The sequence below is a fragment of the Salmo salar genome, chromosome 26 (assembly GCF_965601325.2).
Source record: "Salmo salar chromosome 26, fSalSal1, whole genome shotgun sequence".
Lineage (NCBI taxonomy): Eukaryota > Metazoa > Chordata > Actinopteri > Salmoniformes > Salmonidae > Salmo > Salmo salar.
In genome coordinates, this window is record NC_138316.1 from 38331241 (window position 1) to 38358968 (window position 27728).

At 44.1% G+C, this 27728-nt stretch overlaps 1 protein-coding gene across 12 annotated transcripts; it reads right to left on the reverse strand.

The window, feature by feature from the left end:
- Nucleotides 1–906: 906 nt before the first annotated feature.
- Nucleotides 907–27582, reverse strand: LOC106562576 (ceramide synthase 2). Of its 12 annotated transcripts, none has more exons than XM_045708790.2 (12): nt 27353–27582; nt 26266–26354; nt 21204–21377; nt 19144–19261; nt 17314–17432; nt 17141–17198; nt 16557–16607; nt 13323–13415; nt 12664–12792; nt 11808–11914; nt 10618–10771; nt 907–2626 (listed from the first exon to the last, which is right to left on the reverse strand). In XM_045708790.2, exons 3-12 carry the CDS (start codon nt 21374–21376, stop codon nt 2438–2440), a joined length of 1191 nt encoding a protein of 396 aa, XP_045564746.1. In that variant the 5' UTR covers nt 21377; nt 26266–26354; nt 27353–27582; the 3' UTR covers nt 907–2437. The 12 variants fall into 12 exon arrangements, with proteins under 12 accessions (XP_045564746.1, XP_045564745.1, XP_045564744.1 ...); XM_045708789.2 differs by lacking the exon at nt 27353–27582 and adding an exon at nt 26953–27343; XM_045708788.2 differs by lacking the exon at nt 27353–27582 and adding an exon at nt 26713–27343.
- Nucleotides 27583–27728: the final 146 nt, after the last annotated feature.

Genomic DNA, 27728 nt, shown 5'->3' on the forward strand with positions numbered 1-27728 from the left:
CAAAACAAGACAGCCCGCATTTGCTGTTTTCAAGCCTGCTCACTCTGGTGGGAACAATCCTGGAAGCATTCAGTGTCAGTCAGGAGTGTGTGTGTGTGTGAGACTTTCATCCCAAGTATGAAAGCCATGACAAGGGAGGTGGAGTTTGAATTTAGTCACTGAATGTGTTGAGAATGATTTCTGCTTCTCAAAGAGGGCTCTCTTTGACTGAATGGGTTACCCTGGGAATCAGTGGTCTTGGATATACGACTCTTAAAACTGCAGAGCCAGCAATCTCCATCCAAGTTGGTTTGACTGAAGACCGTGGGGATCTACTCCCTCTAGAGGCCAGTTGTGGTAACATAGGACTGGTACATCAAACAGATGAATGACACACAAAAGACAATGGCATGATAGTATATAAAATTAAAATAAAACATCAAAAAGACGGCGTCCAAAAATTGCACCTTACTCCCTATATAGTGCAGCAGGGTCCATAGGGCGCAGGGCAACATTATTGCACTATAGGGGATTGGGTACCCCCTGTATATAGCCTCATTATTGTTATTGTGTTACTTTTTTCACTTTAGTTTATTTAGTAAATATTTTCTTAACTGTTGGTTAAGGGCTTGTCAGTAAGCATTTCACGGTAAGGTCTACACCTGATGTATTCGGGAGGCATTTGGGACACATCCCATAGATGTCATCAGATAGCATGGCTTTTGAGAATCTCTCAGGATATTCCCTACAGAGCCATTCCCTACAGAATCTCTATAGTATACAGCTCAATTCCTGTTAACACAGTGCACCTACTTCAATATGATCTTAACACCTTAGAAATGTGTTGGGTTGTATAAATCTGATGAATAGGAAAGATTTGTTTTGGACCAGTAGAAAGATGTCACACACACACACACACACACACGGTGCTGGTCGAAGACAGGTTTATTGCAGTACATAAAACACACGACATTAGACAGTTATAGTTTCAAGGTCACGTGCACAAGTACAGTGAAATGCCTTTCTTTCGAGCTCTAGTTACAGTGGGATGTTCACTATAACATCCCAATCTTCACCTTTTAGAAACCTGTTTTACAGTGCTTCATTAAAACAGTGTAACATTGTTTCATTGTTACGTAAATGTTTCTTCAGCATTCTGAACGACATAGGATCTTTCCTCTGGCTCACACGTTCTCATAAATCATTAAAACAGGTGTAACATTGTCTCATTGTTACGTAAATGTTTATTCAGCATTCTGAACGACATAGGATTTTTCCTCTGGCTCACACGTTCTCTTGATGTAGTATTTAATCATATGATTAAATACTACATCAAATAAATGCACTTGTAAAATACAGACCATAGTTACTGTATGGGTCAATCAATTAGCCAAATATTGGCATGTTGTTTTTAAAAAATCTGAGGAAATGTACATAAAGTACTAAAAAGTGTTGATCGTATTCAATAAAAATGCTTGTGGCAAGAGATGAAAGGAAAGAGAGGACAGAGAGTAGGAGAGAGGGAGAAGGAGAGGGAGTAGGAGAGAAGGAGAGGGAGTAGGAGAGTAGGAGAGAGGGAGTAGGAGAGAGGGAGTAGGAGAGAGGGAGTAGTTAATGAAGGAGAGAGGGAGTAGGAGTCAGGAAGTAGGAGAGAAGGAAAGAGGGAGTAGGAGAGAGAGAGTAAGAAAGAAAGAAAGACCATAAACCTCACTCTTTCATCCTCTCTGACAGGTACAGACAGACACAAACTCCCTACAACATGAATCATGGTGGGAAAAGTAGAAGTGGTGTGATTTAAGGTTTTGTAAGGGAATAGGAGAATGAGAAGGAGAGAGGGATGAGAAGGACTTGTAGAGACACAACCCCCCCCCCCCCCCCCCCCCCATAACTAACCCCCATAGCCAGCAGAGGTTGAAATAAAACATGTCGGCCGCTAGTGAATGAACGCAGCCCATAAACTATAAACCCTTGCCAGGCCTTGATGGATGAAGGGCTCAGGCGGAGCGTCCGTGTGGCACCGCTTTACGACATGCTTGCGCACCACCTTTCTGCAACAATACTGAACAGATTAAATATGACGATGAACAAAAACACAAGGGTTTTAGTGTTTTTTGGTTTTGGTTTTCTGGTCTTTGTCTCATTGCTGTCTGAGGAGGGTTCCATGTGAAACTGTGCCATCGTCAACATTGTTTTCCTTGAAGATGAGAGGAGTTTGGACGTAGAAGAAACTACAGGCCAAGAAAAACGGTCTCTTTCTGTGTGTGATGTATTTCTTTTTTTGCCAGGCTACACTCCAATTTCTAGAGTCATAAATCTTAATCTAAATGTTTGTCTGCTTGCTGTTGTTTTTCCATATGGGATGGAATCTGTTTTGTGTTGTTCCAGCTTCTCCTATGACCTTGATCCCACCACTCCCTGCCTCTGGTGCAGGGCTCCGCCAATCATGACGCGAGCTTGGTCAGTAGACGGTTTTTGATGGGCAGACGTTCTCCGAGAGAGATAAGTGTCTGAAGCAGCCGTTGTTGCCCTCCTTTGTGCCCAGTCCAGAACCGTTGGTGTAACAATAACTGCTCTCCTCTTTTTCCTCTTCAGTCAGACTGCTTTCTTCACCATCCTCCTCATCATCACTTCTTTCATCTCTGGTCATCTGGAGTAGAGAGAAAGAGACACAGAGACACAGAGACAGAGACAGAGAGAGAAAGACACAGAGAGAGAGAAAAAGACAGAGACATAGAGAGACAGAGAGACAGAGAGAGAGAAAAACAATGTACTCAGAACATACATGGAGATATAATGCCACTTTCTACCTCAGAGACCATCATCATCATCATCATCATCATCATCTCTAACACAGTAGTTCCCATAGTTCTCTCTCTAAAGTCATTATTTGTGATCCAAGAAAATAAAACCAGTGTCTCAAGCCAGTACTCTGTCAAAAAATAAATCAGCTGTGCCCAACCATTTGGGAATCGCTGCTCCTGCATCACATACAACACAGTTCTGTGTAGCCCAATATCACTCAGAACAAAACATTCACCTAAAAGTAGCATTGAAACCTGGGGCTGCATGTATTGAGCGTCTCAGAGCAGGAGTGCTGATCAAGGATGAGTTTAGCCTTTCAGATCACAATGAATAAGATTACATGGATAGCTGATCCTAGATCAACAGTCATACTCTGAGACGCTACATACATACAGCCCTGAGCTATTTCAACTAACGCTGAAACCCAATTGGCCGCCTTCGATCAATCAAAAACACCTGGAGTTTAATCCATGGTAGGTCAGGTCAGTCTTTCAAACTTACCATAATAGACTCTATTCTCTCTCCTTGAGCCGTCTGACCACTCTGAGCCACATTGTGTTTTCCAGAAATATAATTATGTTCGGCACAATGCTAAATCACCAATAATTAGGTCCCAATGGCAACCCACTGTTGCCTTGTGACCTCGTGGGGGTTGAGTAATTGCCCCTGGCACCTTAGCTGTTTTCTGCCATTGCCGTAGTTGACAGGGATCAAGCACCTTGCCAAGCCCAACACAATTGCGCACACACACACGCGCGCACACTGTTCTAACTGCTCAGTTACTAAGTCTACATGGACAGAACGAGAACAATGAAACAATGAAAAAAAGGAGCGTTGGGTTTTCGGCTAGATTCTAGACCACACTGACAGAGAACAGACACTGTAGTCAACTGACAGAGAACAGACGCTGTAGTCATCTGACAGAACAGACACTGTAGTCACCTGACAGAGAACAGACACTGTAGTCATCTGACAGAGAACAGACACTGTAGTCAACTGACAGAGAACAGACACTGTAGTCATCAGACAGAGAACAGACACTGTAGTCATCAGACAGAGAACAGACGCTGTAGTCATCTGACAGAACAGACACTGTAGTCATCTGACAGAAAAGACACTGTAGTCAACTGACAGAGAACAGACGCTGTAGTCACCTGACAGAGAACAGACACTGTAGTCACCTGACAGAGAACAGACACTGTAGTCATCTGACAGAGAACAGACGCTGTAGTCACCTGACAGAGAACAGACACTGTAGTCATCAGACAGAGAACAGACACTGTAGTCATCAGACAGAGAACAGACACTGTAGTCACCTGACAGAGAACATACACTGTAGTCATCAGACAGAGAACAGACACTGTAGTCATCAGACAGAGAACAGACACTGTAGTCACCTGACAGAGAACAGACACTGTAGTCACCTGACAGAGAACATACACTGTAGTCACCTGACAGAGAACAGACACTGTAGTCATCAGACAGAGAACAGACACTGTAGTCACCTGACAGAGAACAGACACTGTAGTCACCTGACAGAGAACAGACACTGTAGTCATCAGACAGAGAACAGACACTGTAGTCATCAGACAGAGAACAGACACTGTAGTCATCAGACAGAGAACAGACACTGTAGTCACCTGACAGAGAACAGACACTGTAGTCATCTGACAGAGAACAGACACTGTAGTCAACTGACAGAGAACAGACACTGTAGTCATCTGACAGAGAACAGACACTGTAGTCATCTGACAGAGAACAGACACTGTAGTCATCAGACAGAGAACAGACACTGTAGTCATCAGACAGAGAACAGACACTGTAGTCATCAGACAGAGAACAGACACTGTAGTCACCTGACAGAGAACAGACACTGTAGTCATCTGACAGAGAACAGACACTGTAGTCATCAGACAGAGAACAGACACTGTAGTCATCAGACAGAGAACAGACACTGTAGTCATCAGACAGAGAACAGACACTGTAGTCATCTGACAGAGAACAGACACTGTAGTCATCTGACAGAGAACAGACACTGTAGTCATCTGACAGAGAACAGACACTGTAGTCATCTGACAGAGAACAGACACTGTAGTCATCTGACAGAGAACAGACACTGTAGTCACCTGACAGAGAACAGACACTGTAGTCACCTGACAGAGAACAGACACTGTAGTCATCTGACAGAGAACAGACACTGTAGTCATCAGACAGAGAACAGACACTGTAGTCATCAGACAGAGAACAGACACTGTAGTCATCTGACAGAGAACATACACTGTAGTCACCTGACAGAACAGACACTGTAGTCACCTGACAGAGAACAGACACTGTAGTCACCTGACAGAGAACAGACGCTGTAGTCACCTGACAGAACAGACACTGTAGTCACCTGACAGAGAACAGACACTGTAGTCACCTGACAGAGAACAGACACTGTAGTCATCAGACAGAGAACAGACACTGTAGTCATCAGACAGAGAACAGACACTGTAGTCATCTGACAGAGAACAGACACTGTAGTCATCTGACAGAGAACAGACACTGTAGTCATCAGACAGAGAACAGACACTGTAGTCATCTGACAGAGAACAGACACTGTAGTCATCAGACAGAGAACAGACACTGTAGTCATCTGACAGAGAACATACACTGTAGTCACCTGACAGAACAGACACTGTAGTCACCTGACAGAGAACAGACACTGTAGTCACCTGACAGAGAACAGACGCTGTAGTCACCTGACAGAACAGACACTGTAGTCACCTGACAGAGAACAGACACTGTAGTCACCTGACAGAGAACAGACACTGTAGTCACCTGACAGAGAACAGACACTGTAGTCACCTGACAGAGAACAGACACTGTAGTCACCTGACAGAACAGACACTGTAGTCACCTGACAGAACAGACACTGTAGTCAACTGACAGAGAACAGACACTGTAGTCAACTGACAGAACAGACACTGTAGTCACCTGACAGAGAACAGACACTGTAGTCATCTGACAGAACAGACACTGTAGTCACCTGACAGAGAACAGACAATGTAGTCATCTGACAGAACAGACACTGTAGTCACCTGACAGAGAACAGACACTGTAGTCACCTGACAGAGAACAGACACTGTAGTCATCTGACAGAACAGACACTGTAGTCACCTGACAGAGAACAGACACTGTAGTCACCTGACAGAGAACAGACACTGTAGTCATCTGACAGAACAGACACTGTAGTCACCTGACAGATAACAGACACTGTAGTCACCTGACAGAGAACAGACACTGTAGTCATCTGACAGAGAACAGACACTGTAGTCATCAGACAGAGAACAGACACTGTTGTCATCAGACAGAGAACAGACACTGTAGTCATCAGACAGAGAACAGACACTGTAGTCATCAGACAGAGAACAGACACTGTAGTCATCTGACAGAGAACAGACACTGTAGTCAACTGACAGAGAACAGACACTGTAGTCATCTGACAGAGAACAGACGCTGTAGTCAACTGACAGAGAACAGACACTGTAGTCACCTGACAGAGAACAGACGCTGTAGTCAACTGACAGAACAGACACTGTAGTCACCTGACAGAGAACAGACACTGTAGTCACCTGACAGAGAACAGACACTGTAGTCACCTGACAGAGAACAGACACTGTAGTCACCTGACAGAGAACAGACACTGTAGTCACCTGACAGAACAGACACTGTAGTCATCAGACAGAACAGACACTGTAGTCAACTGACAGAGAACAGACACTGTAGTCAACTGACAGAACAGACACTGTAGTCACCTGACAGAGAACAGACACTGTAGTCATCTGACAGAGAACAGACACTGTAGTCATCTGACAGAACAGACACTGTAGTCACCTGACAGAGAACGGACACTGTAGTCACCTGACAGAGAACAGACACTGTAGTCATCTGACAGAACAGACACTGTAGTCACCTGACAGATAACAGACACTGTAGTCACCTGACAGAGAACAGACACTGTAGTCACCTGACAGAACAGACACTGTAGTCATCTGACAGAGAACAGACACTGTAGTCATCAGACAGAGAACAGACACTGTAGTCATCTGACAGAGAACAGACACTGTAGTCAACTGACAGAGAACAGACACTGTAGTCACCTGACAGAGAACAGACACTGTAGTCACCTGACAGAGAACAGACACTGTAGTCACCTGACAGAGAACAGACACTGTAGTCATCTGACAGAGAACAGACACTGGTGTAGTCATCTGACAGAGAACAGACACTGTAGTCACCTGACAGAGAACAGACACTGTAGTCATCTGACAGAGAACAGACACTGGTGTAGTCATCTGACAGAGAACAGACACTGGTGTAGTCATCTGACAGAGAACAGACACTGGTGTAGTCATCTGACAGAGAACAGACACTGGTGTAGTCATCTGACAGAGAACAGACACTGGTGTAGTCATCTGACAGAGAACAGACACTGGTGGAGTCATCTGACAGAACAGACACTGTAGTCAACTGACAGAGAACAGACACTGGTGTAGTCATCTGACAGAGAACAGACACGGGTGGAGTCATCTGACAGAGAACAGACACTGGTGGAGTCAACTGACAGAGAACAGACACTGTAGTCATCTGACAGAGAACAGACACTGTAGTCACCTGACAGAGAACAGACGCTGTAGTCAACTGACAGAACAGACACTGTAGTCACCTGACAGAGAACAGACACTGTAGTCACCTGACAGAGAACAGACACTGTAGTCACCTGACAGAGAACAGACACTGTAGTCATCTGACAGAGAACAGACACTGTAGTCAACTGACAGAACAGACACTGTAGTCACCTGACAGAGAACAGACACTGTAGTCATCTGACAGAGAACAGACACTGTAGTCATCTGACAGAGAACAGACACTGTAGTCACCTGACAGAGAACAGACACTGTAGTCACCTGACAGAGAACAGACACTGTAGTCATCTGACAGAACAGACACTGTAGTCATCTGACAGAGAACAGACACTGTAGTCACCTGACAGAGAACAGACACTGTAGTCATCTGACAGAACAGACACTGTAGTCACCTGACAGATAACAGACACTGTAGTCACCTGACAGAGAACAGACACTGTAGTCACCTGACAGAGAACAGACACTGTAGTCACCTGACAGAGAACAGACACTGTAGTCACCTGACAGAACAGACACTGTAGTCATCTGACAGAGAACAGACAGTGTAGTCATCTGACAGAACAGACACTGTAGTCAACTGACAGAACAGACACTGTAGTCATCAGACAGAGAACAGACACTGTAGTCATCTGACAGAGAACAGACACTGTAGTCATCTGACAGAGAACAGACACTGTAGTCAACTGACAGAGAACAGACACTGTAGTCACCTGACAGAGAACAGACACTGTAGTCACCTGACAGAGAACAGACACTGGTGTAGTCATCTGACAGAGAACAGACACTGTAGTCATCTGACAGAGAACAGACACTGGTGTAGTCATCTGACAGAGAACAGACACTGGTGTAGTCATCTGACAGAGAACAGACACTGGTGTAGTCATCTGACAGAGAACAGACACTGGTGTAGTCATCTGACAGAGAACAGACACTGGTGTAGTCATCTGACAGAGAACAGACACTGGTGTAGTCATCTGACAGAGAACAGACACTGGTGTAGTCATCTGACAGAGAACAGACACTGGTGGAGTCATCTGACAGAACAGACACTGTAGTCAACTGACAGAGAACAGACACTGGTGTAGTCATCTGACAGAGAACAGACACTGGTGGAGTCATCTGACAGAGAACAGACACTGGTGGAGTCATCTGACAGAGAACAGACACTGGTGGAGTCATCTGACAGAACAGACACTGTAGTCAACTGACAGAGAACAGACACTGTAGTCATCTGACAGAGAACAGACACTGTAGTCACCTGACAGAGAACAGACACTGTAGTCACCTGACAGAGAACAGACACTGTAGTCAACTGACAGAGAACAGACGCTGTAGTCACCTGACAGAGAACAGACACTGTAGTCACCTGACAGAGAACAGACACTGTAGTCATCTGACAGAGAACAGACACTGTAGTCACCTGACAGAGAACAGACACTGGTGGAGTCATCTGACAGAGAACAGACACTGGTGGAGTCATCTGACAGAACAGACACTGTAGTCAACTGACAGAGAACAGACACTGTAGTCATCTGACAGAGAACAGACACTGTAGTCATCTGACAGAGAACAGACACTGGTGTAGTCATCTGACAGAGAACAGACACTGTAGTCACCTGACAGAGAACAGACACTGTAGTCACCTGACAGAGAACAGACACTGTAGTCACCTGACAGAGAACAGACACTGTAGTCACCTGACAGAGAACAGATACTGGTGTAGTTATCTGCACCACAGCACCAATCAGAAGCTACTGACTCATAACACCACATGGACGTCAATGCAGGAGGGCTGAGGTCTCTGTTACCCTCCACCCACATCAGACAGCACTGAGTTTCAAAGAGACCACCTGTTGGCTCTGCATGATCTAGTCAGGCCAGTCAAGCAGCTGTAGGCTGGGGCTCTATGTGTGTTTAGAGCAATGTTTCCCAGAGCTCTCCCATAGTAGGATCCACTTACATCTAACATTTTAGTCATTCAGTAACTTTAGTGCATTCATCTTCACATAGCTGGGTGAGACAACCACATCAAAATCAAATCACATTTTATTGGTTGAGTAAACATATTTTGCAGATGTTATTAAGGGTGTAGTGAAATGCTTATGTTCCTAGCTCCAACAGTGCAGTAATACCTAACAACACAAAACAATACATGCAAATCCCAAAAATAATTGAATCAAGAAATATTAGAATATAAATATATATGTACTGTAAAGGATGGTGTGTAGAGACAGTATGGACAGTATATGAATAGAAAAAGTGTGTGCAGCAGTAGTTATACTAGTACACCCGTTTCAGCTGGACAACCCCTCATCAACCTCTGGTCAACTCATCATCAACCTCTGGTCAACTCATCATCAACCTCTGGTCAACTCATCATCAACCTCTGGTCAACTCATCATCAACCTCTGGTCAACTCATCATCAACCTCTGGTCAACCCATCATCAACCTCTGGTCAACTCATCATCAACCTCTGGTCAACTCATCATCAACCTCTGGTCAACTCATCATCAACCTCTGGTCAACTCATCATCAACCTCTGGTCAACTCATCATCAAGTTGATATTCTGTCAGTTTGTACCATCACAGTCGTAGCAAGATCATGTTCTGTCAATAAAGTAGTTATCAAAGTCAGTGTTAGTAGGAAAATACTTTTAAATACTTGATTCATTTAAGGTACTATTTGAAGAGGTAGGGTTTCAGATGTTTTCAGAAGATAGCCAGGGACTCTGCTGTCCTAGCTTCAGGCGGAGGCTGGTTCCACCATTGGGGTGCCAGGAGAAAGAAGAGCATTGACTAGGCTGAGTGGTAGCTGACATCCCCCCCGTAGGTTATTCCACTTATTTGTCTCATACAAAAACCAGCAAACCTAATTCCAACTAATCAAGAACGTGATGATGAGTTGACCAGATGAAACAGGTATGCTAGTACTGGGTAGATCAGTGGAAGACCACCTGTTGATGGAAGTAGAATGGCTGGGGGTACTCGGAGAGCGGTTTGGGGACCACTGGTTTGAGTGTCAGACTGGAATGATTCAGGCCTGCTTTAAGTGGTGACGTTGTGACCACATGATGGCTGTCATAAAGGGAATGGATGAAGAATGGAAAAGAAAGAGTGAAATAAACCACTGCCAAAAAGATGACTCACTTTGCCAAAGAGGAACTTGTTGACCATGCGCAGGATGAGGTAGGCCCAGAAGATGTGCAGGAACAGGAGGACCACCAGCATGACGTTGAAGAAGTAGTAACCAAAGAACGGGGGGTACTGGAGTGTGGGGTACACCCACGTACAGTGGATCAGCCTGGAATGACAACCAATACACACAATGATGGTGATGATGATGGTAATGCATTTTATTTGCAAGATATTTTTTCACAAACCCGAAGTGCTAAAATATAGATTTATATGATACATACTACTAGATATGATAAGCTCTGTTAAACATTTAAACTTGTCCTGGGTGGTGTTCAGTGTGCAGGGAACGTGAGAAAACGACTTGAAGGAGAGGCGGTATAACCAGTAAGAATTCAATAAGATTATTTTTCCTATTCAAAAAATGTTTTTCTTTCCATGCCTACTAAACACAAGCCTTTGTGAAGGAAAATAACGGCTACGCTTTGCTTTATAGGGATTTTTCATTATTGAAATAAGTAGGTAAATACTATGTAACTATCTGTATAAAAATGATAGCTAAGAAATCTGGTATTCTGTCAATTTGTAAGTAATGTCCATGAGAGAAAGGGGACATTGTTCAGCTTTCCAGCTTTCGTGCTCATTCAATGCTGTCCAACGCAGGAAAGTTAACCAGTTGCGGAAACACTGGATCATATTCAATAGGCACCAGACTGAAACAGGAAGGGAAAACCTGAGCCTGACCAAAAAGAAACATTCGATTTTTGGTGGGGGGGCTGACTACAGAAAAAAAAAAATCTAGAATTAAAACATGTGGGGGGAAAAAAATCAAACGTTTGTTTTCGCTTTCAGTTGCATAACCTTTTTCTACGGTGTGCACTAATGAACACGACCCTGGTTTATTTTCTCTGCAGAGAACAGAACATGATGTTTTGTGCTTTTGCAAAGTTCAACGTCTCTTTGTTTGGCCTTTCAGAGTGAAATGAGATGGTTGATTGTTTCTCACAGGAGAGGTAGACAGAACATAATTCAATAAATATTGGCTTCTGTATCACTGAGCGCTCATGAGACAAAGACATTCCCCTGACAATTACTCCTCCTGTGTGCCTACTGGTGAACATACAATAGAGAGACACACACACACACACACACACACACACACACGCGCACACGCGCACACAGCTAGGGTTCGTCAGTTGCCTTACCAGAATGGGAAGATGATCAGTCTGGTTACCATGAACACAATGGCAAACACCACAAAGAGACTGTTGCAGGTTGTCTCCCATTTGGCGTAGTTAAACAACTTGGCAGACTGGGGTAGGAGAGAGAAGAGAGAAAAACACAGTGAGTCTCCCCGCTACCAGAAACACACGACACAGCTCACTCTATGGGGGTGTTCTATATGCACCCATTTCTCTTCAGTGCACTACTTTTAACATGAGCCCTATGTTTACCAGGGGGCCATTTGGGACGTATCCGTTGCTCTGGATAAAAGTGTCTGCCACTCTTGGCCTCCCGAGTGGCTCAGTGGTCTAAGGCACGGCATCGCAGTGCTAGCTGTGCCACCAGAGATTTTGGGTTCGAGTCCAGGCTCTGTCGCAGCCGGCCGCAAACCGGGAGACCCATGTGGCGGCGCACAATTGGCCCAGCATCGTCCGGGTTAGGGAGGGTTTGGCCGGCAGGGATGTCCTTGTCTCATCGCGCACTAGCAACTCCTGTGGCGGGCCGGGCGCAGTGCACGCTGACACGGTGGCCAGGTGCACGGTGTTTCCTCCGACACATTGGTGCGGCTGGCTTCAGGGTGAAGTGGGCATTGTGTCAAGAAGCAGTGTGGCTTGGTTGGGTTGTGTTTCGGAGGATGCACGGCTCTCGACCTTCGCCACTCCAGAGTCCGTACGGGAGTTGCAGCGATGAGACAAGACTGTAACTACCAATTGGATACCACAAAATTGGGGAGAAAAAGGGGTAAAATAAATAAATAGAAAAACACACACAGAACACACCACACAGAACACACCACACACCACACACCACACAGAGACACTCCACATGGTAGCAGACCTCTAGCAGGACGTCGGAGGCATCGTGGATGAGCATCACCAGGGTTCCTATACGGATGTAGTTGACACACCAAGAGAAGGACAGCAGTGTCAGGGTGGCCAAATGGTGGATGATCTGTTCCTTAAAGTCCTAGAGGAGACAACACAACAAACATCTTCACCTGTTGTTTCTGTTGCTACTGTTGTTATTCTACTACGTGTCTTCAAAATCACTTGATAGTGTGACATGCATAACTAAGCAGGCAGATGGTCAATGTTAGGCATGTTGGAACAACTAATAAACGGCTAATAGTGTGTATCATATAGTGGAAATGATAATTAACTGTAATTGCTTCTGAGTAGCCAACTGCAATTTACTTTGATAAAAAATACTTTGTTGATTTCCTGATATGGTCATTTCTACATACTTTCTACTTTTCATCTCCATAAGACATTTAATGCTCTGGCCTGTCAGAGGTGGCAGGCAGGCCGCTATCTAATTAGGACTGCAGTAGGAAACTAATGTGAGAAAGCAGAGCTTCAGGACCTCTTGTTTTTCCATTTTATGAGAAGCAGCTAAACGGGTCAGAGAGTGGAAGATAATGCAGGTGTATGGGAAAGAAAGCAGAGCTTGAGAAAAGCCCATAGGGGCTGGCAGGGACTGGGATCCCCGACTCTCACCTTCCTCTTGACATCAAAGGTGACTCTGAAGAGAAGAGAACCATAGAAGCTCATCTCCAGGATGTAGTACCAGTACTGAGAATCCAGCATAGTCTATAGAGGGAGAGAGGGAGAGAGGGAGAGAGAGGGAGAGAGGGAGAGAGAGAGAGAGAGAGAGATAGATAATGAGATGTGTGTAGAGAGAGAGAGAGAGAGAGAGAGAGATAATGAGATGTGTGTAGAGAGAGGGAGAGAGAGAAACACCAGTAACAGGTAACATAATCTTACAGTGCCATGAATGAATCACAGTCCAACAGAACGGGCTCAAAACAAAGAGCTCTCCAAATCCCTTCTCCTTTGTCTGAGTGTTTGCGTCTGAAATGGCACCGTATTCCCTATATAGTGCAAATGCCTCTGTACAAAAGTAGTGCACTAAATAGGGAGCCATTTCGAACGGAGACAGTGTCTCTAGCTGGGGCAAAGAAATCAGGGGCTGTGTAGCCATCAAGCATCTTACAGTAGAGTGATGATTTAAGATCAGTTTTGACATTTAGATCACAATGAATAAGAGAACATGGACAGGGGACAACTGGTCCTAGATCAGCACTCCTACTTAGAGACCCCTGTTTCAAGGACAGCTTTTTCCATCTACGTAACATTGCAAAAATCTTAAACTTTCTGTCCAAAAATGATGCCAAAAAATGAATCTATGCTTTTGTCACTTCTAGATTAGACTACAGCAATGCTCTCCTTTCCAGCTACCCGGATAAAGCACTAAATAAACTTCAGTTAGTGCTAAACACGGCTGCTAGAATCTTGACTAGAACCAAAAAATTGCATCATATTACTCCAGTGCTAGCCTCTCTACACTGGCTTCCTGTTAAAGCAAGGGCTGATTTCAAGGATTTACTGCTAACCTACAAAGCATTACATGGGTTTGCTCCTACCTATCTTACCGATTTAGTCCTGCCGTACACACCTACACGTACGCTACGGTCACAAGACGCAGGCCTCCTTACTGTCCCTAGAATTTCTAAGCAAACAGCTGGAGGCAGGGCTTTCTCCTATAGAGCTTAATTTTTATGGAATGGTCGCCTATCCATGTGAGAGACGCAGACTCGGTCTCGACCTTTAAGTCTTTATTGAAGACTCATCTCTTCATTAGGTCCTATGATTGAGTGTAGTCTGGCCCAGGAGTGTGGAGGTGAACGGAAAGGCACTGCTGTCTCTGCCTGGGCGGTTCCCCTCTCTCCACTGGGATTCTCTGCCTCAAACCATTTTACGGGGGCTGAGTCACTGGCTTACTGGTGCTCTTCCACCTAGGAGGGGTGTGTCACTTGAGAGGGTTGAGTTTTTGACGTGATCTTCCTGTCCGGGTTGGTGCCCCCTTGGGTTGGTGCTGGGGGGAGACCTTCGTGGGCTATACTCTGCCTTTTCTCAGGGTAGTAAGTTGGTGGTTGAAGATATCCCTCTGGTGGTGTGGGGGCTGTGCTTTGGCAAAATGGGTGGGGTTATATCCTGCTTGGTTGGCCCTGTCCGGAGGTATAGTCGGATGGGCCCACAGTGTCTCCCAACCCCTCCTGTCTCAGCCGCCTGTAATTATGCTGCAATAGTTTATGTGTCGGGTGGCTAGGGTCAGTTGGTTATATCTGGAGTATTTCTCCTGTCTTATCCGGTGTCCTATGTAAATTTAAGTATGCTCCCTCTAATTCTTCCTAGGTTACTGCCTTTCTAGGCAGTTTTTCCTGGCCACCGTGATTCAACATCTGCATTGCTTGCTGTTTGGGGCTTTAGGTTGGGTTTCTGTATAGCACTTGTGACATCGGCTGACGTAAAAAGGGCTTTATAAATACATTTGATTGATTGAATTTGATTGATATATACCCCAGAGCTACATGGTGTTTTATACTACGCTACACCTGGTTTTTACTTAGCAACTACATGGTTAAAATTGCAATTGCGTAATAATTAGTCTATCTAATACCACTTTTTATTTTGGGGATTCATCAAAATGAGCCCTACTAAGTAGGCCAACAAGTTGGATACCAAGTAGTTACCAACTGTGTTGAATTCTTTGTTGCAAATACGATCACATAAAACACATCCAAAATCTCTCTACAAACTATGCCTTCATCCCAAATGGCACTCTAGTCCTGATATAGTGCACTACGTTTGACCAGGGCCAATTGGAGGTGCCATCTGGGACGTGACCTGTATATACTTAGACCTGCTTTAAACACCAAGCAACATTGTTAGGTGTGGAGCCTGGTCAAACATAATCCTAGCCTCGCCGTTCCAGTTTGGGTGACATCATCATTCCTTTGATTAGGACTTGGCACCCAGTAAAGACTGAACAGCAATCTAAGCCATACACACATTCCCCCACTTGTTAAAAATAAATACAAAAATAGTCTCACTACTAAATATGGACCTGTGTATGTGTATTTTGGACCTGAGAATAAGTATTATCAACAAGCTTTATGCTTTATGTGTGAGCAAACTCGTAAATCTGGACATGGTTTGAAAATGTTAGCCAAGTTGCGGCTGTTCAAGTATGATATGTTGTTGTTCTTCCTGGTTGGTTATACTAGTGTGGAGACACGTGAGAAGAGTCTTCAAAATCACCCTGGTAAATGACCAGTAGTGCTGAGCGATTAACCGAAAACATTTAACAACTAATTGACCAACGTCAGTTCAATTATTCAAATTTTTTCTGTGAGCTCAATGCGCAGTTTCTCTAGAGAGAAATCAGATCAAGCCTGAACTGTGCGATGTAGTAGGGAGTTGAAGTTTCCAACCCACTAATGTTCTATATGCCTACTTGTCCGGTCGGTGTGGGCAGAGATCTGTATATAACGACGAGATGATCATGTCTCCGTCACAACAATGGGAGTCGTTGTCCCAAAGGCGGGAAGGCAGGCGACAAGCTTAGGTCCAAAATAAGCCCCAAAAATATTTTATTAAAGTAAAGTAATGTGAATAATAAGCAGTAATGGGCGGTCACTACCATCACGGCACTGTTATTCACTGTTTTATTCTGTGTTGTTTCAGCATTCAATCCACATAATGCATACAGAAACCAAAAATACTGATCATTTGATTAATAATCGAACTGACCTCAAAAAGCACTAATCGCTCAGTACAAGGCCTAATGACTAGAACACACACACACACACACACACACACACACACACACACACACACACACACACGTGTCCATACTCACACACACTATTCACACACATACATACACACCTGTTTTGGAAATCCATTCCACACTTCCCGCGTATCATAAAACCATTCTTTCTGAAATACAAAACAAAAGGAGAAACATGCAGTGAAATCTTTAAAGAACATTACAGGACAATCTCATCATGATGCTTTCAATTTCAACTGGCATTGCCCTCGAGGCCTTCAGACACTTGCTGAAGCCATCACCGTCAAATTCCCATAGAGCTTACCGCTCTGTCCTCTCCTCCCCTCTTCCCCTCATCCACCTCTCCCCTCCTTCACTTCAGGGCAGAAGGACTGAAAAGAAGTTCAGCTCAGCTCAGATAATATTTTTATCCAGCAATTGAGTCTTCCATTTTGACCTCCTCCCTGCTTTTACCCGGGACAACCAGTTAAAGTTCTACTTTGAGGATGTTAATTTGATGTGTATAACATATCATAAAGTGTTAGGAATTTGTAGCCGGTGTGTGTTTTGGTGGTTCTGAATGTAACAGAGTTAAGATACAGTAACCTCACTCCACATCTTGAGATCTCTCCACACGCGCTGAATTGCTATCTTGTAAACACTTGTGTTTGTGAAGCAGAGGATCACTAGAGTCACTACTCACATCATACAGGGACACAACTCCTCCAATTAACGCCAACAGATAGAACACAAACCTCCAACTGCAAGACAGAGACAGACAAGGGACACTAATATAAGAAGAAGAAGAATAACACTACTGAGTGAAAGGTGAAAATGTGGAATAAGCATACTCTCACACACAGCACACCGTTTTACCTCGCCTCTCTGAACTTCTTCACTACTCCGGGACGATCCTGGTTTCTTCTCTTTCTGAACCAGCGCTCCACCTGCCTAACGCACCAGCCGCTCTTCTTAGAGAGACCATCTATACCTGCCTGGGACACACACACACACACACACACACACACGAGTTCAGAACCAAGTGTGTTTGATTAGTGCCAGCTGCCAGCTAAACAGAGGACTACTAACCCCTATGCTAAATTGACTTCAATAAATTGGGGTAAATCAGATGTCACCAAATTCGCTTTAGTAGGGCAAATGTGTCCCCACTAGCTGGCTACTTGTTTCATTACGCTGCCTACTTGTTTCATTACGCTGGCTACTTGTTTCATTACGCTGGCTACTTGTTTCATTACGCTGGCTACTTGTTTCATTACGCTGGCTACATGTTTCATTACGCTGGCTACTTGTTTCATTACGCTGCCTACTTGTTTCATTACGCTGGCTACTTGTTTCATTACGCTGGCTACTTGTTTCATTAAGCTGGCTACTTGTTTCATTAAGCTGGCTACTTGTTTCATTACGCTGGCTACTTGTTCCATTACGCTGGCTACTTGTTTCATTACGCTGGCTACTTGTTTCATCAAGCTGGCTACTTGTTTCATTAAGCTGGCTACTTGTTTCATTACGCTGGCTACTTGTTTCATTACGCTGGCTACTTGTGTCATCAAGCTGGCTACTTGTTTCATTAAGCTGGCTACTTGTTTCATTACGCTGGCTACTTGTTTCATTACGCTGGCTACTTGAGATTTCGGTAAGACACTGGACCATGAGTGCTGTGTAGCAGCCATCAGCAGACAGTTATTAGCAGATAGAGGAGCTGATAATCTCTCCCTGGAGATCGTCTCCATTCAGCAAAACAACCATCAGGATATTTAGATCTGAGAGAGAGGTCTCGTGGTGTGAGGTTTCACTAATCCCTTCAAAGACTGTCGAGACCGTCTGACGATATACACACATCAGGAGGCTCACACACACACGCACACACACACACACCTCATGTGGAGAGATGGGTAAAGGGCGAAAGTCATGTGGATAAACATTAACATCCCTCATGACCACATGGTGAGTCATGGACTAAAACATTTGGCCTGGAGCATAGCATCTGCATTAAAGGTTGGTTAGCTGGACATTTGGGTGATGTACACGATCACAGGTCTGAACAGGAGATAAACTGTATGATAGTACCCCTGTCTGAGCCAGAATGGCCCATAGGGCTGGAGCCCATCTCCTATACCTGTAGCCTGAGGCAGCTGGACAAGTACACCCCCTGGACAGGTGATTTAACTTGAATCCAACCAAATTTACTTGAATTTCTATCGCAGGGCCATATGCTACAATCCAGCTCCTTAATGCTGACTCCCTAGCAGAGCAGTGTCAGGAAATATTTGTCGTCTTTGGTATGACTAGACCAGGGATCAAACCCCCAACCTTCCAATCTCAGGGCTGACACTCTAACCACAAGGCCACTGAGTTGGTCAGAGCATCAGCATCCTCCAACCAGGATTTCATGAGTGACAGATTGGTCAAACCCTGCCATCTGGCACCCTGCCTGAGTGCCAGATGGGCAGGGTTTGACCAGAGTGCCAGATGGGCAGGGTTTGACCAGAGTGCCAGATGGGCAGGGTTTGACCAGAGTGCCAGATGGGCAGGGTTTGACCAGAGTGCCAGATGGGCAGGGTTTGTACTATTCAGGCTATTAGAATGTCTATGATCTCATAGTGCAATGACGTTTGATATTGACACTAATATTTAGGTCTATATGTAAAAGGTGTAAGTGTGATTTCTAATATGTAGGGTTAATACCTGGCCAGGGTTTCTGGAGTGAGAGAGATAGTAGAGTTCGAGGATGGGGTTGTCTGCTACTCTCAGTCTGGCCTTCTCCTGGATCCCCACTGAGGCTGCTAGAGGCGTGGCTATCAACCTGGGGGACAACATACAGATGCAGTCAAATATATTGGACTACAATGGGCAGAATGTTCAGATTTTTTAATTTTCAAAACTGGTGGAATTTTTACCTTGTAGGCACATGCAAGTTACCACAGGTGAGATTAACTACACAGCAAACACGAATCATTGCCTCCAACTAAATTAACTTGAATAAAGACACGCACGCACGCACGCACGCACGCACAAACACAGTAGAAAAGCAGGTTAAATTGTAACTTAACATCTACTTCCCTGTAGCAACCTATAAAAGGGGCTTTTTTTTGTTCAGCAAGCTCTCCTTTCAAACTGGTATCTGATGAGTAGGAATTCTATGATGTAGGGAGACAGTGAGGTAGAGGTTTGAACTAAAGGTTTGATCTAAACATGGTTTAGTAGTATATAAACAGCACAGAGTATGAGCCGGTTCTCTGGACACAGCACAGTCCTGGACTAGAAACCATTTCAATGGAAAATCTCCATTGAACAAAATATAATATTATACAGTGCTGTGAAAAGGTATTTGCCCCCTTTCTAATTTTCTCTACTTTCACATATTGTTTACACTGAATGTTACCAGATATTCAACCAAATCTTAAAATTAGATAAAGGAACCTGAGTGAACAAATAACACAACAATTACATACTTATTTCATAAACAAAGTTATGCAACACCCAATGCCCCTGTGTGAAAAAGTAATGCCCCCTTAGACTCAATAAGTGGTTGTGCCACCTTTAGCTGCAATGTGTGGCAGGTAGCCCCTAGTGGTTAGAGCATTGGGCCAGCAACTTAAAGGCTGCTGAGTCGAATCCCCAAGCCGAAAATACTCTGTCAACGTGCCCTTGAGCAAGGCACTCAAACCTAATTGACCCATGACGCCCAAAATGTTATACTTTTGACTCATCTGTCCATAGAACATTCTTCCAAGAGTCTTGATGATCATCCAGGTGTTTCCAGGTGCTTTTTGGCAAACTAGTCAACTTTTTAGACGACTTGGTTCCCATTATGTCTGGAGAAAAGCAAACACTGCATTCCACAGTAAGAACTTCATACCAACACTCAAGCATGGTGGTGGTAGTGTGATGGTTTGGGGATGCTTTGCTGCTACAGGAGTCAGGACCTGGACGACTTGCCTTAATAAAAGGAGCCATGAATATTGCTCTGTATCACAGAATTCTACAGGAGAATGTCAGGCCATCCGTCTGTGAGCTGAAACTGAGCTGAGTCATGCTGTAAGACAGTGATCCAAAACACAGCATCAAGTTTACATGAAAATGGCTAAAAAGCAACACATTTTAATTTTTGGAATGGCCTGGCCAAAGTCCAGACCTAATCCCAATTGAGATGTTGTGGCAGGACTTGAAACGAGCAGTTCATGCTTGAAAACCCACAAATGTCGCTGAGTTAAAGCAGTCCTGCATGCAAGAGTGGGACAAAATTCCTCCACAACAATGTGAGAGACTGATCAACAACTACAGGAAGTGTTTGCTTGCGGTCATTACAGCTAAAGGAGGCACAACCAGTTATTGAGTGTAAGGGGGCAATTACTTTTCACACAGGAGAATTGGGTGTTGGATAACTTTGTTAATTAAATAAATAAAACAAGAATCCATTTGTTTGTGTTATTTGTAAACTCAGGTTGCCTTTATCTAATACTAGGTTTAGGTTGAAGATCTGATAACATTCAGTATCAAAAATCAGGCAAATACCTTTTCACTGCACTGTACATGCTATTTAGCAGACTTTTATCCAAAGCCACATACAGTCAAGTGTGCATACATTTTAGGTATGGGTGGTCCCGGGAATCAAACCATCAATCCTGGCAATGCAAGCGCCATGCTCTGCTAACTGAGCCATACAGGACTACAGGAGAACATGTTTCTTAGTCAAGACTTAATCTTTGTCTGGGAAACTGCCCCTATATGTTCAGCAAGCTCACCTTTCGAACAGGTATCTGACCAGTAGGAAGGCTATGGCGCAAGGCAACGTCACATAGAGGTCAGAGGCTTTGGCGTAGACACGCCCATCTCGGTCCTCTAGGTCCGCCCAGGTCAGGTTGACTGGCAGCCAGAAGCGGTCCCACCAGATCCACTCGTATAGGGTGTCAATCATCCTGACAACATAGGGGTGGAAGAGGAGGGTTATGTTAGAAAACACATGTCAATAGGTATCACGTTACCGAACAGAGGAGGCTGGTGAGGAGAGGACGGCTCATAGTAATGGCTAAAATGGTGTGAATGGAATGCTTACAAAAACATGCAACAAGTGTTTGATACCATTCCATTTATTCCGTTCCAGCCGTACTAAGCTCTCGTCTTCCGATTTAACGTGCCACCAGCCACCACTGTTATCAAGTGAGGCCTGAGGAAGACCTAAAGTAAAGTGGAAACGATGTCGCTAATTAACCACATGGGAACAAGATTGCAGTGTGCAGAGTCTCTTTCAATCATTTGCTGAATAGATGTTTTTATATCCAGACATTGTACCATCTAAACCGCTGTGAAATATATTTAACAACCAAAAAACATCGTATTTTCAGCAGTTTGAACCTGGTGTACGAAACGCTAAGTTAAAAAAACGCAAAAAGGAAACTTCGAGAGGGGAAGCATAGAAATAGTGCACATGGAATTGCTTCAATGACAGATCTATAACTCCCATTTATATCTGAATTGTGTCAGGTTGCGCACAAAGCGATGCAGCTTTAACCATGTTTTGAAGCAATGCAGTTTGTTTACAAGTACACTGTTAACAAACAACAGAGTAAAACAAACAAGCTAATATGTTGGGTTCTGATGGGGTTAGGCAATTGAACTAAGCTGATTAGGCATTTATAAAAGTTATATTCTTCAAGAAACAATGTGTATATACCGTTAATTTATAAGTCCAAAAATAGAAGTATCAAATCGCAGATTGACCCTTAAAGATGGAATCCGCAGTAGAGGAAACAGAGTCACTGTCCGCCCCATGGCCGCTGTTATTGTTTGTTTTGTCAACGAAGGTGAGTGTCGCAAAGTAAAATTGCAGTACACTATTCTGCTGTTCTATTACGTGTGCAATGATGTCCAAGAGAAAAACAAATGTTGGTATGTGTTCTAATCTGGCAAACTGACATGGCAGTTGAACCAATAAGGATTCCAGTTAAGGGGTTGAACTTAGAATTGGGTAAAGTAGCAACTTAATTTGCATGTACTTTATTTATTAACCAGGAATTGATAATGATATATTGCTCATAAATCACAGGTTCCGGATTTCAAGAGTGCATTCATTCACCATCAGTCAGATTTGATACCATTTTACAACATGAACTCATAAACTCATTGGACACCAGTGCTATAGGTTGTGTAGATAGTGTGGGTGTGTATAACCTAGGTCACTCCAGTCAAGTGCACATGCAGTTCTTTATTTCCAATTCAAATATTGACACAACAGCCTTCGCCTCTTTCTCAAGATGCTTCCCCACACCTAGTCCAACACACACACGTCAGCAGAGAAAACATCACTGGCTGCGGTAGACAATGAAATCCAGGGCTGCAGTCTAACAACATATATCCCAGTAAATCACGGACTACAAAAAACTTTGTCGTTTTTTCTAAACCAAGGTCAATGCTGAAACGGATCACAACCCCTAGTGGTCAAGTCATGGTTAAATAGTTATGGAGTTCTTCGAATCCCAGATGGCAGTGAGTTGACATACAGCAGGGTTCCCCCAATGGGTGGTTTTATTAGGCCCCCAAAGTTTTCAGCCCAATTATTTATTTATTGTTGGACATAAGACTGTAAAAACACCTGGAAATCAGCTCCAAGTGATTTTAATTTTGCAAATCTGTTCCCAAGTATTCCCACGCATAGTAGAGAGACGTGGCGTATACAAATGTAAGCAAGGATTGAAATGACTATGTCTTAGTCAAATATTATATCTGTTTGGGCTTCTTGCGGTCAATTTGCAGTCTACACCCCGACCATCCACTCAAGAAAGAAATCGTCTCTAGGCTGAATCTAGTTGATGATCCCTAACAGACAGACTGATTAATGTGAAGGGAAAACAAACTACTACTGAATATCAATATCAATAGGGGGCCTCTATGGCCCTGGGCAGGTTCTGATGACACACACACACACACACACACACACACACACACACCCCTAAACGAGCGCAGATTATTTATTCTTCTTGTCATTTAGTCTTTCACACAGATGTGTGTGTGTGTGTGTGTGACGTGCTCTCGTTTGTGTGTGAGACTCGTTGCCCCCATGGGGACCATTTTGATGACATCACTGCTGATGTCAGCACATCCCGGGGCTCTCTGCAGTGTTCTGTATAGTCAGTGTGTAACTCAGCACATTTCACTGCCCTGCAAAAACATAACAACAACGCCACATCACAATGACTTTGCGGAGACAATGGAACCACCAACCAAACACATCTACAGGTTGAAATGGAACAACAAAACAACCTTTTAACCACAGAAATGGAATACTAGTTAAATTGCTGTGGTCTGATGGGCAACGTCCTTTCTAGTAAATCTATGTCTACGTGTTTAACCTTATCTTGCACTGATTACACATCTGTGACGCAATTGCATTATGATTCAAAGATAATATCATGGCGCCAAGCGTATTACATACTGGCGCTACCTAGCCTGGGCACCTGTATGTTTCTTTGTTTTACAACATCAGATACAAACTACCTATCAAACACCTGTCTATCAAGTACCTTTCTATCAACACCTAAACAGCAATAAGTCCAACTGAGCTGTGTTAGTATGCCACAGAGAACATTCTGGAATGGCAGTGTACAATATGTATTGTGTATGTTGCCGTATGAGACGAGTTCAATGTGTTTGACATTGGTAATATTCAATGTACAGTATTATTATGTTGAGGGTGTAATGTACAGTATGTATTATGTTGAGGGTGTAATGTACAGTGGGGTGTAATGTACAGTATGTATTATGTTGAGGGTGTAATGTACAGTATGTATTATGTTGAGGGTGTAATGTACAGTGGGGTGTAATGTACAGTATGTATTATGTTGAGGGTGTAATGTACAGTATGTATTATGTTGAGGGTGTAATGTACAGTATGTATTATGTTGAGGGTGTAATGTACAGTGGGGTGTAATGTACAGTATGTATTATGTTGAGGGTGTAATGTACAGTGGGGTGTAATGTACAGTATGTATTATGTTGAGGGTGTAATGTACAGTGGGGTGTAATGTACAGTGGGGTGTAATGTACAGTATGTATTATGTTGAGGGTGTAATGTACAGTGGGGTGTAATGTACAGTATGTATTATGTTGAGGGTGTAATGTACAGTATGTATTATGTTGAGGGTGTAATGTACAGTATGTATTATGTTGAGGGTGTAATGTACAGTGGGGTGTAATGTACAGTATGTATTATGTTGAGGGTGTAATGTACAGTATGTATTATGTTGAGGGTGTAATGTACAGTGGGGTGTAATGTACAGTATGTATTATGTTGAGGGTGTAATGTACAGTATGTATTATGTTGAGGGTGTAATGTACAGTGGGGTGTAATGTACAGTATGTATTATGTTGAGGGTGTAATGTACAGTGTTTATCATGTATACAGCAGTACTGTGTGTCTAAGACCATTTTCACCTGGGGAACATTACAGTTTCTCCTATACTAGCAGCCATGCTAGACACACTAGTCACGTTGGACTGGTCCATAGAGCGATGAGCAGTGTGTATTAGCGGTGTACTGCCAGAACACAGCCGATAAGGAAGGCCTTTTGTATTGTTAGCGTTCTGATGTTGAAGATCATCTGGGGATTCAGACATTCAGTCAATGAAGAACATGACAAAGCACACTCTGTCTGCATATTGTAAGGGGATGTTTCCTTCTCTTTCTCCTCTCCCTCCCTGGTCTCGCTCTGTTTCTTTCTCTCTCTCCCTCTGATATGTGTCCATCTCTTATTCTCCTCTCTCTCTCTCTCTCTCTCTCTCTCTCTCTCTCTCTCTCCGCTCTCTCTCTCTCTCTCTCTCTCCGCTCCTCTCTCTCTCTCTCTCTCTCTCTCTCTCTCCGCTCTCTCTCTCTCTCTCTCTCCCCCTCTCTCCTCTCTCTCTCTCTCTCTCTCTCTCCGCTCTCTCTCTCACTCTCTCTCCATCCCACATACAGGGGCACAGGGTTCAACTGTACTGGTATCATACTTTTTCATCAACTTTCTCAGGCATGAAAAACGTTTTTCAGTAGGGAAGCATACCAGAACTAGGGAGTGATTTCTTATCTTTGACGTGCATGATGAGATAAAATACATACATCACGCAAAAGAGGTTTGCAGAATATGACTTAGTGGGAAAGACGTTATACGTGAATACAGAGACATGATTAAGACAGAACCTAGAACAGACTGTATGCTCAACTCACATAGTATTTTAATGATTGAAAAACAATGGCTCCAATGTATCAAAGATGATCTTTACATTTTAACCCTGAAAATGACTGTTCGGTCCAAAACTTACAACTAAGTGCAGAATAGGAGGCCAAAAGGTGAAAGGGAGGATAAATAGAGTGTTTTCCTCATTCACACACACACACACACACACACACCACTAGATATCCCAAAGAACTGTGACAGGCACTGTTAACTGTAAAGCAATCCGTTTCCATGAGTACATGCTCTCCAAACACAAACATATTTAGAGTACAGTAAACCCAGTCAAGATTTATCTTAAAACTCTGATTACATTTGGAGATATTTTTTTATAGTTCCATTTAAACCAAAATGGTAATTACTCGTCACTGGTTAAATGCTGATGACTTCACGTGGGCTATCCAGCTAAAGTGCCAGAGATCCTTCATAGTTTGAGTTTAGTTACAAAACTATAAATCAATCAACCTCGAGAGCGTTCAGAAAAGCCTTAGGTGGAGGATCTCTATACACTCACTGACCTACTAAGAAAACAGAGGGTCTATTCAGTCCAATCCTAACATGTAAGATAGAGCTTAGCTCCTCTAACAAGGGGACATGCTCACCTGAAGAGACGATTCCACGTCAACCTCACTCATACAACTCCCACCGGTTGCTTCGGACAGACTCGAGTTGAAACCCGCTCCTCCGTTAACTAGAGCAGGTGTAAAACAAAAGAAAATCAGCGATAGCTATTTACATCCCAGGTAGAAGAGCCCAGACAACACTACTACAGCACATTCCCTGAAACCATCCAATGAATCCAAGGTCATAGGGAAACAGAATATACCACTCAGCTTCCCACCGTTCCACCCTCAATATGCAAACCAGGTAACGTAGGTCCTGTCCTCACCCTCAATATGCAAACCAGGTAAGGTAGGTCCTGTCCTCACCCTCAATATGCAAACCAGGTAAGGTAGGTCCTGTCCTCACCCTCAATATGCAAACCAGGTAATGTAGGTCCTGTCCTCACCCTCAGTAGGGAAACCAGGTAAGGTAGGTCCTGTCCTCACCCTCAGTAGGGAAACCAGGTAATGTAGGTCCTGTCCTCACCCTCAATATGCAAACCAGGTAAGGTAGGTCCTGTCCTCACCCTCAATATGCAAACCAGGTAATGTAGGTCCTGTCCTCACCCTCAGTAGGGAAACCAGGTAAGGTAGGTCCTGTCCTCACCCTCAGTAGGGAAACCAGGTAAGGTAGGTCATGTCCTCACCCTCAGTAGGGAAACCAGGTAAGGTAGGTCCTGTCCTCACCCTCAGTAGGGAAACCAGGTAATGTTGGTCCTGTCCTCACCCTCAGTAGGGAAACCAGGTAAGGTAGGTCCTGTCCTCACCCTCAGTAGGGAAACCAGGTAAGGTAGGTCCTGTCCTCACCCTCAGTAGGGAAACCAGGTAAGGTAGGTCCTGTCCTCACCCTCAGTAGGGAAACCAGGTAATGTTGGTCCTGTCCTCACCCTCAGTAGGGAAACCAGGTAAGGTAGGTCCTGTCCTCACCCTCAGTAGGGAAACCAGGTAAGGTAGGTCCTGTCCTCACCCTCAGTAGGGAAACCAGGTAAGGTAGGTCCTGTCCTCACCCTCAGTAGGGAAACCAGGTAATGTTGGTCCTGTCCTCACCCTCAGTAGGGAAACCAGGTAATGTAGGTCCTGTCCTCACCCTCAGTAGGGAAACCAGGTAAGGTAGGTCCTGTCCTCACTAGAGCTGTTGATGTAATGTTGACTGTGGGAAACCAACAGGCGTGACAGTCCCTCCATTCAGTAGGCAGACTCTCTCCCTCGCTACCTCTCCCTGTCTTTGTTTGACATTCTTTAAAGGGTCACACCCAGCTCAGGCACAATTGGACAGGAGTTTTTTCCTACCCCTCCAGGTACGTTGTCGTAGAGGGACGATAATGGAAGTGTCACGACGCAACACACACACACACACACAGAGAGAGATAGAGTGAGAGGCACACACACGAACAGCCCCCACTACCTGCAGCCATTGGTGCCCTCAGGTGATAATCTGTGGCTTGTTTGCATTGTTCTCCAGA